Source organism: Anas acuta, chromosome 4 (genome assembly GCF_963932015.1).
Source record: "Anas acuta chromosome 4, bAnaAcu1.1, whole genome shotgun sequence".
In the NCBI taxonomy this organism is placed as follows: Eukaryota; Metazoa; Chordata; class Aves; order Anseriformes; family Anatidae; genus Anas; species Anas acuta.
Genome location: NC_088982.1, coordinates 1,872,124 through 1,883,393, shown reverse-complemented (window position 1 = coordinate 1,883,393; position 11,270 = coordinate 1,872,124). Strand labels below are relative to the sequence as shown.

At 58.0% G+C, this 11,270-nt stretch overlaps 1 protein-coding gene across 1 annotated transcript; it reads right to left on the bottom strand.

Annotated features, from left to right (window-relative positions):
- Positions 1-1,927: 1,927 nt before the first annotated feature.
- LOC137855180 (homeobox protein notochord-like) lies at positions 1,928-3,949 on the bottom strand. The gene is made up of 3 exons (XM_068679302.1): positions 3,712-3,949; positions 3,069-3,244; positions 1,928-2,252 (listed from the first exon to the last, which is right to left on the bottom strand). Exons 1-3 carry the CDS (start codon positions 3,947-3,949, stop codon positions 2,034-2,036), a joined length of 633 nt encoding a protein of 210 aa, XP_068535403.1. The 3' UTR covers positions 1,928-2,033.
- Positions 3,950-11,270: the final 7,321 nt, after the last annotated feature.

The following is an 11,270-nucleotide window of genomic DNA, read 5'->3' as shown; positions in this document are numbered from 1 at the left end:
AGGGCCAGGTGACCCGAGGCATCACCAAAGGGTGAATTCACCCCATAAGGCTGCAGAACATGGGACGTGGTGGTGTTTCCTCTCCCCCGAGCAGGTGGAGCTGCTGGCAGCCTCGGGAAGCTTTATTTGATGTTTCAATCGGGAATTAAAGGGGAGGGAGAAGCGGGGGAAATGCTCCCTGACCATTTAACAAGATTACACGACGAGACGGAGCCGGGAAACGTGCACGGCCGACCCCGCTGCCCCGTGACTCGAGCCTCTGCTGCTGGCAGGCTGCTGGCCCCAGCACCCCGACCCCTCCAAAGAGCCCAAACTAATCCCATTTAGCAAAAAGAGAGGGTGAGGGGACAGCCAGAGGAGGAGAACGGGGCTGGTGACACAAATGTGCCTGGGAAAGCGCCCAGGATGCAGGGATCTGCTGGTGGCATCTCCAGCAACCCGCTAGCTCCTGGTGTCCTGAGCAAACCTGGCCCTACAAACAGATCGGGGCCGTCGCCGTGTGCCCAGCAGGAATAATCCTAGCAGGAAGGACAGCGGGGGGCACGGGGAGCCGCAGGGCTGCAGCCCCACCCCGATGATCCCTTCTGCTATCTCTCCGTCCATCTCCCCGGCGGCCACCCCTCCATCCAGCCCCGACGTCCCTCCATCCCTCCGTCCCCGTGCAGAGCCTGGGGCAAATAAATCCAGTGACTGAAAACCAGCTAAACAACCCTTTTTTTTTTCATATTTTTTTTCCAGATGGGTGAAAGAACAGCAGGGCGGTACACGGGCTTGGGAAGGGACTGCTGGGCTGCAGGGCAGAAGGATCCTCGGGGGACACAAGGAGCCCAAGGGTCTCTCCCAGGTGATTTTATCCAGCCCCAAACCTTGTCAAGCTCTCGGGGCATTTGGAAAACTCAATCAAGCCCGTTAGTTTTAATTAAACCCATTTCCCCAGTCGGATGCTGCCGGAGCTGCAGGGGCATCGCCTGGCACGGGGACGGGTCCCCAAATGGCCCGATCCTGCCCGATCCCAAGCACCGCCAGCTCCCAGGGGATTAAAGGTGTCCTGAGAACAACTTAACCCTCTCAATCAGCTCGCCCCCCGGCCGGGCGATATTAAAACACCCCCGTGAGCCCCGTTGTTTCGGGGCTGATTGCAATAAACCCACCGGCACGCCAGATTAGCGGGTCAAACCCGCCGGCGCGCCCCATCAGACATGTGAAGACATTAGCACAGTTTGGGTTCTTTGAGCCACGCCGGCTAATCCCGGCCCTAAAAACGGCCAGAACAAAGGGCAGCTTCCTCCGTCACGTCGTCCCCTTCTCCCTGCATCATCCCCTTCTCTCCTTGCCTCATCTGTTTCTCACCTGCCAGCAGAAAATCTTTACCTGGGTCCCATCCTTAGCAGGGGTTGGGGTCCCTATTTCCCTTTTCCACTCCCTATGTCCCTGGTAGTCTCTTCCTTTACACCCTTGCAGGGGATTCAGCTTTGGCTCATCGTTCTCCCCGTTTTTCCCCAATTTTCCTGGCTCCTGTGGAGAGCAGGATCCCATCGCTGCAGCCCTGATCCCCCGCTCGATGCGAGCTGTAGGCAGAGCGGGGGCATTACAAGGGAACTCTGCTGGCAGGAAGGACAAACTGCGGGACAGAAGGGGTCTGCAAAGGTCCTGAGCGATTTTAGAGCCATCTGAGCACCCCGGTACCTTTGGGACGAACCCAGGTAAGGGGTCTGACAGTGGGTGGGGTGTATGGGATGCCCCCAGCCCTCCAGAACATGCTCCCACACACAAACCCCATTCACACCCCCCTTATTCCAACAAAGACAACCCCAGACGCAAACCCTATACCCACCAAGGCTTAACCACCCACCCCACAGCCGGGCAACGACTCCCAGCCCTACGGGGGACCCCATAAACCACAACCTCTTCCTCCTCCGACCCCGGCCTCGCATAAATAATTTATTTTCGCCCTGCAAAAATAACCGCTGCCCGGCGGGTACCCGACACGCTTCTTCCCACCGTGTGGGACGAAACCCCCCTAAGGGGACATCTCAGGGGCATTTTGCCCCAGTCCGTGCAAGGGGGGCCGCAGGGGGGTCCCGGGGGTCCTCGGCCCCATCTGGGAAGTCTCGATCCTCCTCGCCGCTGGGGTTTTGCGAATCGGGGCTCCTCTGTGGGGTGGCCAGGCCCATCCTGGCCAGTTTGGCTTGCTGCTGCTCCAGGCTTTGCTTCCTCCACTTGATGCGGCGGTTCTGGAACCAGACCTTCACCTGGGGAGGAGACGGAGCTCGGTGCCCCAACCTGCCTGCGCCAAGCACCAGCGGCCAAAAGCAGTGCCCCCCAGCCCTAAACAGCTTCCTGGACCCTACACATCTTCCCCCGAGCGCCCGGGCCCTATATGGTCTCCCCCTGAGCCCTATATGGCTTTCCCCGAGTGCTTGGGCCCCATACAGCTCCCCCTGATTGTCCGGGCCCTATACAGGTCCCCTTGAGCCCTATATGGCTCCCCCTGAGTACCTGGGACCTATATGGCTCTTCCTCAGTGCCTGAGCCACACACCATTCCCCCTGAGCCCTATATGGCTCCCCCCCAGTGCCTGGGCCCTATACGGCTTCCCTGAGTGTCCGGGCCCTATATGGCTCCCCCTCAGCCCTATATGGCTGCCCCCCAAGTGCCTGGACCCTATATGGCTCCCCCTGAGTACCCGGGCCCTATATGGCTCCTCCCAAGTGCCTGGGCTCTATAGGGTTCTCCCCAAGTGCCTGGGCCCTATACAGCTCCCCACAAGTGCCCAGACCCTACACAGACCCTGGCTGTCCAGTACTGCCATCCCCTGCCACTCTCTGTCCCCAAGGTGACAAAAAGCCATCCCCCAGCAGCTGATCCCACCCCGAAAAGCCGGACCCTGCCAGCGGGGGGAAAAAACCCCAAATCCTTCAATCCACCATCAAGCCAACCCCACTGGGTAGCCACACTGCGCATCATTCCCCCCCCCACACCCCCCAAAAACCCTTTCCACGGCAATTTTGGCCAACAAACGAGCCTGACCGGGACATTTAGGGTCTGGTAGAGCCTGGCCATATTACCTGCTCCTCGGTGAGGTGTAGGGTGGAGGCGAGCAGCCCCCGCTGGGCGCCCACCAGGTATTGCTGCCGCGCAAACTCCTGCTCCAGCCGGGCCAGCTGCTCGCTGCTGAAGGTGGTCCGCACCCGCTTGGCCTTGGCCTTGAGGATGGGCAAGCAGCACTTGGAGAGGAGGAAGCCTGGAGAAGGGGTCGCAAAGGTTGAGGAATGGGGTTTTGGGGTTTTTTTGGGGGTTTGTGGGGGAGATCCTGGAGGGTGCCCCCTAGGAGCGAGGGGATGCCATGGGAGGAAGAATGGGAGCTCCCCAAGGGGGTCTCTCCATATAGGAGCAGAAAGGGGTCTCTCCAAATGTGTCCCCCCCCCATTTTTTAGGGGATCTTCTCACCCTCCCCCATTTTTCAGGGGATCTTCTCCCCCATTTTTTATGGGATCTTCTCACCCTCCCCCATTTTTACAGGATCTCCTCACACCCCAATTCCTCCTCAACACCCCTAGAAGAGAAAAAAGGAGCTCCCCCAAAAAGAAATGACCCCAAAGGGGAACGTGGGCAGGGATCCCCAAAGGGATGAGGAAGGAGGTGGAAATTTGGGGACCCCCCACAGCCACCCCACAGCCCCCCCAAATAGAGGGGGGGGTCAGACCCTACCTGTGGCCCCCAGGCGAGCTGCCCAGGCTGGGGGGGGTCCGCAGCAGGCGGTGCAGAGCGGCCGGGGAGGGGTTGTGGGGTCAGGGATGGGGTCCCGGAGGGGTCCCCAGGAGGGTAAAAGCGGGTTTGGGGTCGGGGTTGGGTTTGGGATCGGGGGGGGTGAGGCTCGTCCCAGTAGGGCTGCGATGGTGAAAGCCTGGCCGGGCTGGGAGGGGGGCGATGGGGTTGGGGGCGGCATGGCGGGGGCTGCTGGGGCTGCACTGCCAGCCTTTATAGGGCCGGGGGGGTAGGGGATGGGACGGGACGGGATGGGTGGGATGCAATGGGATGGGATGGGATGGAACCGCCCCGGGACACCCCCCTGAGGCCGCCCCCACTGGGTTTGTGCCCCCTTTGCCCTGCTTTAGGATGCGGAGGGTTTTTTTTGGGGGGGGACACCCCAAAGCCACCAGAGCTGCCCCCTGGGACACTCGAGGTGTATATATGGGAAATTTTGGCCACCCCCTCGGCATCCTCATACCCCCCAGCTGTCTGCACCCCCTATTTTTTTTTTTTGGGGTGGGCACAGCCATGCCCAGACCCTCCAGGTGAAGGGACACGACCGGGGACCCCCGGGGATGCGGTGGCAGAGGTGGGTGTCCCCCTAAATCCCCCCCCCCATCCCGGCAGGGCCCCGCTGATGGGATTCAGATGGTCATTAGGGCCTGAGATCCTTAAACCCCAGCGGCTTTCCCTAATGAGCTGGGAAAAGTCACACCTCGGGCCCAGCCCGGCGGGGGAGCTGGGCCCAGTCAAAGGACGCCACTGGGTTTATTGGGGAGGAAATGGGGTGCGGGGGGAGCTGTGGGGCCAGGACCTACATCTGTGGGGTGTTCTGAGCCCCCCCCCCTTTGCTTGGTGTTCACGGCTCTGTATAAGGCTGAGGATGGGATCACGGCTCTGTATGGGGTTGGGGACCATGGGGATGGGATTACGGCTCCATATGGGGCTGGGGATGGGATCACAGCTCCATATGGGGCTGGGGACCATGGAGATGGGATCACAGCTCCGTATGGGGACAGGGACTGTGGGGATGGGATCACAGCTTTCTATGGGGCTGGGGATCGTGGACATGGGATCACGGCTCTGTATGGGGCTGGGAATGGGATCACGGCTCCTTATGGGGTTGGGGACCGTGGGTATGGGATCACAACTCTGTATGGAGCTGGCTGCTGAAGGCTCCCTGGGTGTTTTATAGCAAAAAAACCCAAAACACACCACGTAGCCACGATCCCCAGCTTGCCCCACAGACACCACCCCACAACCCCTGTGGCCGGGGGCAAATAAAAGCCCTGGGGGGGGGGGAAGAGATAAAAGGGCGGCAGATTTGGCATTATTAGTTCCTAATTATGGCCTTAAAAGGGCCAAGATAAAAAGGCACCGTGGCGAGGTGCGTGTTTGGTATGGGGGTGCTCTCCCCTTTATTTATTCCCTTTTATTTATTCCCTTTTATTTATTCCCTATTTCCTCCCTCTCCTGGTGGAGCTGTGGGATGGCACTGAGCAAACACCCCCGGCCCTAAAAACCAGGGGTCCCCGGCCCCAAAAGCATCTGTGGGGATGGGATGCGGGTGACAAGGGACCCAAATGGGGACACCGCAGGGTTTTGGGGTGGCAGCTGGGAAAATCCTGCCTGGAGAGAAGGAGGGGAGGTTTTTAGGGCTTTTTTTGGGGTCCTCCTTCAATGGGGTCTGGACGCAGGAATGTAAGCAGGTCCGGGCATTGCACCTGGCTGATCCCAAGCCCCAAGGCCCTGCTGTGGGATGGGGGGGAAGCTCCTGAGCTAATTAATATCAATGCAGGTCATTAGCCCAAACCCCGCTGTCTGGGCACGGTGTGGATTGCCCCGTCTGCCCATTGGGATCGGGGCCTCCAACATCCCCCCCCTCCCGGATAGGGGACATCACAGTGGCCCTGCTGGGGGCTGGGGACACCCCAATTTTTAGGGGAAAGCGGTGTTTTAACCAACGCAGCTGAAATTCCTATAAAAAGCAGAGGTGCCCGAGGAGCTCTGCTTGCGGTGCCAAACCAGGACATTTTAAAAGTGGGAAGAAAACCTTTTTTTCTTTTTTTTTATACAAAAAAGTTCCAATGGGATCTCCTCGCCCAGGAGCCCTGGGAGGTGAAAAACCCGGCAGAGGGAGGTGTTACTGCAAGCAAAATCATCCTGGGCTAAAATAGGGGAAATGGATGGGGGAGACGAATTTTGCTCGGGGCACGGTGTCGGGGTCCCTGGCATCAGGGTCGTTTGTCCATAATCCCCCTCAATTTGTGTTTCAGGGCTTTTGTGGGGTTGGTCAGGTTTAGTTAGTGGGCATCCCATTTAAAGGATATCCCAGTTAGTGGGCATCCCAGTTAGTGGGGTCCCAGTTAGTGGTCATCCCAGTTAATGAGCATCCCAGTTAGTGGGGTCCCAGTTAGTGGGGATCCCAGTTAGCACAACCCCAATCAGTAGGATCCCAGTTAGTGAGGCTCTTGGTTAGCAGGGATCCCAGTTAGCACCTGTCAGTAAGTGGGGATCCCAGTTACCGGGGATCCCAGTTTGCAGATTCCTATTTATCAGGATCCCAGTTAGGAAGCATCCCAGTTAGCGGACTCCTTCATTTGCAGGAAGCCAGTTAGTGGGATCCCGGTTAGTGGGGTCCCAGTTAGTGGGGTCCCAGTTAGTGGGGTCCCAGTTAGTGGGCATCCCAGTTAATGAGCATCCCAATTAGTGGGATTCCAGTTAGGGAACATCCTGATGAGTGAGCATCCCAGTTAGTGGGGCTCTTAGTTACTGGGGATCCCAGTTAGTTCGGGATCCTGGTTAATGAGCATCCCAGTTAGCGGGGTCCCAGTTAGCAGGGATCCCAGTTAGTAAGGATCCCAGTTAGCAGGGTCCCAGTTCGCAGTAGGGCCGGGGCCGTTCCCCCACTGTCCGCCAGAGGCCACTGCGACACCGCGCTGCGACACCGGGCGGCGACACGGGGCGGGGGGGGGGACACCCAGTGGGGCTGGGACACACCAGGATGGGACATACTGGGATGGGACTTTAGGATGGGACACACCAGAATGGGACACGATGGGATGGGACATAATGGGATGGGACGCACCAGGATGGGATGCACCAGTATGGGATAAACTTGGATGGGACGCACAAAAATAGGATGTGATGGGATGGGACATACTGGGATGGGACAAAATGGGATGGGACACACCAGGATAGGACACAATGGGGTGGGACATAATGGGGTGGGACACCCCAAGGCCAGGTATTTTCTCCCAGGGGTCCCAGTGGTGGGTGCCACCCCGCACACCGCAGCCACCCAAGGGTGACCCGAGGAGGGTGGTTGGGGCACCCAGGGGTGCTGCCCCCCAGCGTGGCTGCTTTAGGGACACAAATGGGGATTCTGCCCCTTGCCTGGGGTCCCAGAGCCCACCCTAAGCTCACAAACCTTGTGGGGACAGTGCCCACAGCACCCCACACGTTGGCAGCCCCCACGGTGGCCAAATTGAGCCCGTCACTAGCCAGGACAGCACCAGGGCTGCAGCAAAAAACCCCAACCAGCCCTAAAAAGGGGCACATCCTTGTGGGGTGACATCAATTTGGGACCATGAGCTGGTGGCGGGGCACCTAACCTGCGGGTTATGGGATATTGGGGCAAAAAGCTGTGCGAGACGCTTGGGATCCTGCTGCTTATTCCCTGCTGGGGTCTTTACGCATTGGGGTCCCCTCTGTGCCGCGACCCCAAAAGACGAAAGGCTGCTTCCATCCCCTCCATCTGCCCGGAAAGTCAAAAGCGGGGTCACTGCCGGCCCCGGAGGCGTTTCTGGAATTGATGGTGAGGGATTTTTGTCCCCGTCCTTTTGTCAACACAAGGGCGAGCGAGCGCCCCGGCCCTGCGGCCCCCCGCTAATCCCCCGCTGCGCTCGGCGGCGGCGCGTCCCCGGGGCGCGGGTAAGCCGGCGGGCGAAGGGCGGCATCGCTAACGGGGGATTGAGGAGGCTGCGAGGACGTTTGCCCTTCTCCCACCCTAATCCTCGGCCGAGAACGGGGTTTTCGGCTCCGGTCCCGCATGATGAGCTATTGATTAACCGGTGGGAAGGGGAGCGATGGAAGGAGATTGCGCCTCTCGCTCCCCGCTTTCCCCATCCACCATGAACGTTTTGGGGTCCTTCGGGAGGTTTTTGGGACCGCTGAAGGGTTTTGGGGTCAGCCCCGTGGTGTTTTGGGTCTTGTCTTTTGGGATGCGGTGGAGAACCCCCTCCGTGGGGGACAAGGACACGGAGGCAGCAGCGGCTCCGGAAAGGTCAACCCCAGCCGTGCCGCGCCGCAAAACCAGAATAATCAAAGGGAATTATTTCTCCCATTTCCCTTCCCCAGATTAACGATAAACCCTCCATCCCCTCCCGGCCCCGATAACGCCTCGAATTTCCCTCGCAGGCCTGGAAATGCCATTTCCAGGCGGCGCGGGGCCCTCCAGGTCCCCTCCCTGCCAGCCTTTGATAGTTTTTTTTTTTCTCTCTTATTTTTTTTTTTCTCTCTTATTTTTTTTTAATTTTTTTTTTTATTTTTTTTTCCCCCTTTCGGTTCGAAACTGGAAATGCCCCCGGAGCTACGAACAATGCACAATGCAGCAAAATCATATTTTAGTCAAAATAGGCAGACGGCGCTCGCAGCCAACTTTCAAATTAGCATTTTGAGGGCAAATATGCAGACAATTTGAGATAATGAGGCCTGATTATTCAATCCAATGAATGTTAAATAGGGAGCGAGGGCGCCCGCGCCTTATCTCCCCCGCTTTCGATTTATTTTATTTTATTTTATTTTTAATCGTTCCACATTTGAACTCTTTATTTGTCTTAGCTCCAGCCCCCCCCCCCCATCCCCATGCCCCGGGGGGCTTTTTGCAGCCGGGTTTTGCGAGCGGGGACTTTTTTTTGCGGCCCTATAGCAGGGGACACTTTGCAGTGTCCCCAAAATTTGGCCCCGTGGGGGTCTGTGGGGTGCCCTCCCCATCTGTCCCCAAAATTTGGGGCGGTTTGGGTGCGATTTCCAGGGCAGCAGGGCTATGGGAGGGATGCGCACCCGTGGGCAGGGGATTTGGGGTGCTCCCCGCCCCTGGACGGAGATTTGGGGTCCTCCCCAACACACCCCTTGCCCCCATTAATCCCAGGATGGATTAATTAATTTAATTCACCTAAATGCAATTTCTTTGCCCTGCTCCGCAGTGGGGACACCCCACATGGTGACCCCGGTGTCCCCATGGGGCGAGCATCCCCCATCACCCCCCTTTTCCCAGCAGCTTTCCCAGCTCAGGGGATGGAATAATAATAATTAAAAAAAAACAAAAAATACACCGATTCAGGGGTAATTAAAAACCTCTTTATGCCCCAAATTTGAAGGCAGCAGGATTTTTTATTATTATTATTTAAAGCTGAATAAACGAGAGCTACAAACCGGGCAGGGCAGGGGTTTTTTTGGGGGGGGGGGGGGCACAAACACAATTATGGGGCAATGACAGCGGAGGGGAGAGATAATCAGCGGGAGGGGGGCAAAAAAAAGGGGAAAAACAATCAAAAGAAGGAAAAATAAAAGGCAGATGCTGCGCAGGGATAAGAGGCGGCGGCGGAGCGGGGCCGGGCACCGGCACCGGAGGTATAATTGGATTTCGGTTCGTCTCGGCGGCGATAAGAAATTCCCTGAAAAAGGAAAAAGAAAAAAAAAAAATCTATTTTTTTTTGTTGTTGTTGTCCCTGTTTCGAGCATATTTTAGTGGGAAATTTGCATGGGGGCCAGGGCAGGGAGAAAAATAAGTGCGAGGAGAGGGGGGGATGTGGCCGAGCGGAACGGCGATGGGGCCGATAGAGCAGGGCCCCGTCCCCGTCCCGCTGACCCGTGCCACCGCCGCCAGCCTTATCTCGGTGCCATCGGTGCCCTGGCCCCGAGGGGCTGCGATCACCCCGAGATAAAACCCCAAAAACCCCGGCCAGCACGGTGCGCCAGCCCCGGCAGGGTTTTTTTGGCGTGACCTTGCTTGAGGGGCCCGGGGAGAGGCGGATTTTGCCGTGCGGTGAGGTTATTAGGCTCGCCGGGGAGGTTTTTAATTGCTGATTAGGATTGGGGCTGGGCGCGCTGTCCCGTTCGCTGCGTGGGAAATGGCTCCGGGTGTTTGGAGGAAATAGGGACGCGGTGCAGGGCATGGGGGCCACCGGGTGCTGCTGCCACCGGGGCTGCGTCCAAGGGCACGGAGCTGCGGAGGTTTTGCACCGCTCCCTCTGCTGGGTGCGGGGTTTTGGGGTGCTCCCGCTGCAAACGGTGCACGCTCGCACAAGCACGTGCATGCACAGGCAAGCAGGGGCATGCTTGCACATGCAAGTGCATGCACACGCATTAACAGGCATGCCTGTGCGTGCACACACTTGTACGTGCATGCACAAACACAGACGTGTATGCACACACAAGCAGGTGCAAGCTAATGCAAGAAACTGCATGCTCACACATACCCGTGCATGCACAAATGTGCATGTGTGCACACAGACAAGCAGGTGCATGCTCACACAAGCAAGTGCATGAACACACTTGCTTATTCATGCCAATGCACGCACACACACGCATGTGCACGCACACACAAGCAGGTGCACACACACACACATGGCTGTGCATGCACACCCATTCCCGTGCAAGCACACACGTGCACACGCAAGCAGGTACATGCTCACACACACCTGTGCATGCACACACAAGCACACACGCACATGCATGCACACACACAAATGCATATGCATACCCACACATAGCCATGCATGCACACACGTGCATGCACACACATGCACGCCCATTCCTGTGCATGCCCACGAGTGCACACACAAGCAGGTGCATGCTCACACATGCACACAAAAGCAAGCGCATGCTCACACACGCCAGTGCATTCACGCACCCCCCTGTGCCCACACATGCACACACATCCATGCATGCACACACACGTGTGCACATGTGCATGCATACACATGCACACCCATGCCCATGCATGCACGCACAAGCAGGTGCATGCTCACACATGCTCCCACATGCGTGCCCATGGCCGTGCATGCACAGACGTGCACATACAAGCAGCAGTATGCCCACCCATGCTTGTGCACACACACACGGGCATGCACACGCACACACGTGCAGCAGGCACGAGCAGGGTGAACGCTGGGCATAGGCTTGGAGCTGTGGGCGTGGCCTATGGGAAATGGGCGTGGCTTATGGTGTGTGGGCGTGGCTTTGGGCATGAATGGGCGTGGTTTAGGGGTGAATGGGTGTTGGCGGTGTGGGCGTGGCTTATGGGGGGTGGGCGTGGTTTGAGTGAATGGATGGTATGGGGGCGTGGCTTGGACGGTGTGGGCGTGGCTTGGGCAATAATGGGCGTGGCTTAGGGATGACTGGGCGTGGCTTAGAGGTGAATGGGCGTGGTTTAGGGATGAGTGGGCGTGGTTTATGGATGAATGGGCGTGGCTTAGGGATGATTGGGCGTGGTTTAGGGATGAATGGGCGTG

What these genes read in the sequence shown, in the direction of transcription:
- LOC137855180 (XM_068679302.1), bottom strand. Translation starts at nt 3,949, where the DNA reads ATGCCGCCCCCAACCCCATCGCCCCCCTCCCAGCCCGGCCAGGCTTTC. An exon ending in AGCTCGCCTGGGGGCCACAG is followed by an intron (nt 3,245 to 3,711) that starts GTAGGGTCTGAC and finishes CCCCTTCTCCAG; the next exon opens with GCTTCCTCCTCTCCAAGTGC. An exon ending in TACACCTCACCGAGGAGCAG is followed by an intron (nt 2,253 to 3,068) that starts GTAATATGGCCA and finishes TCTCCTCCCCAG; the next exon opens with GTGAAGGTCTGGTTCCAGAA.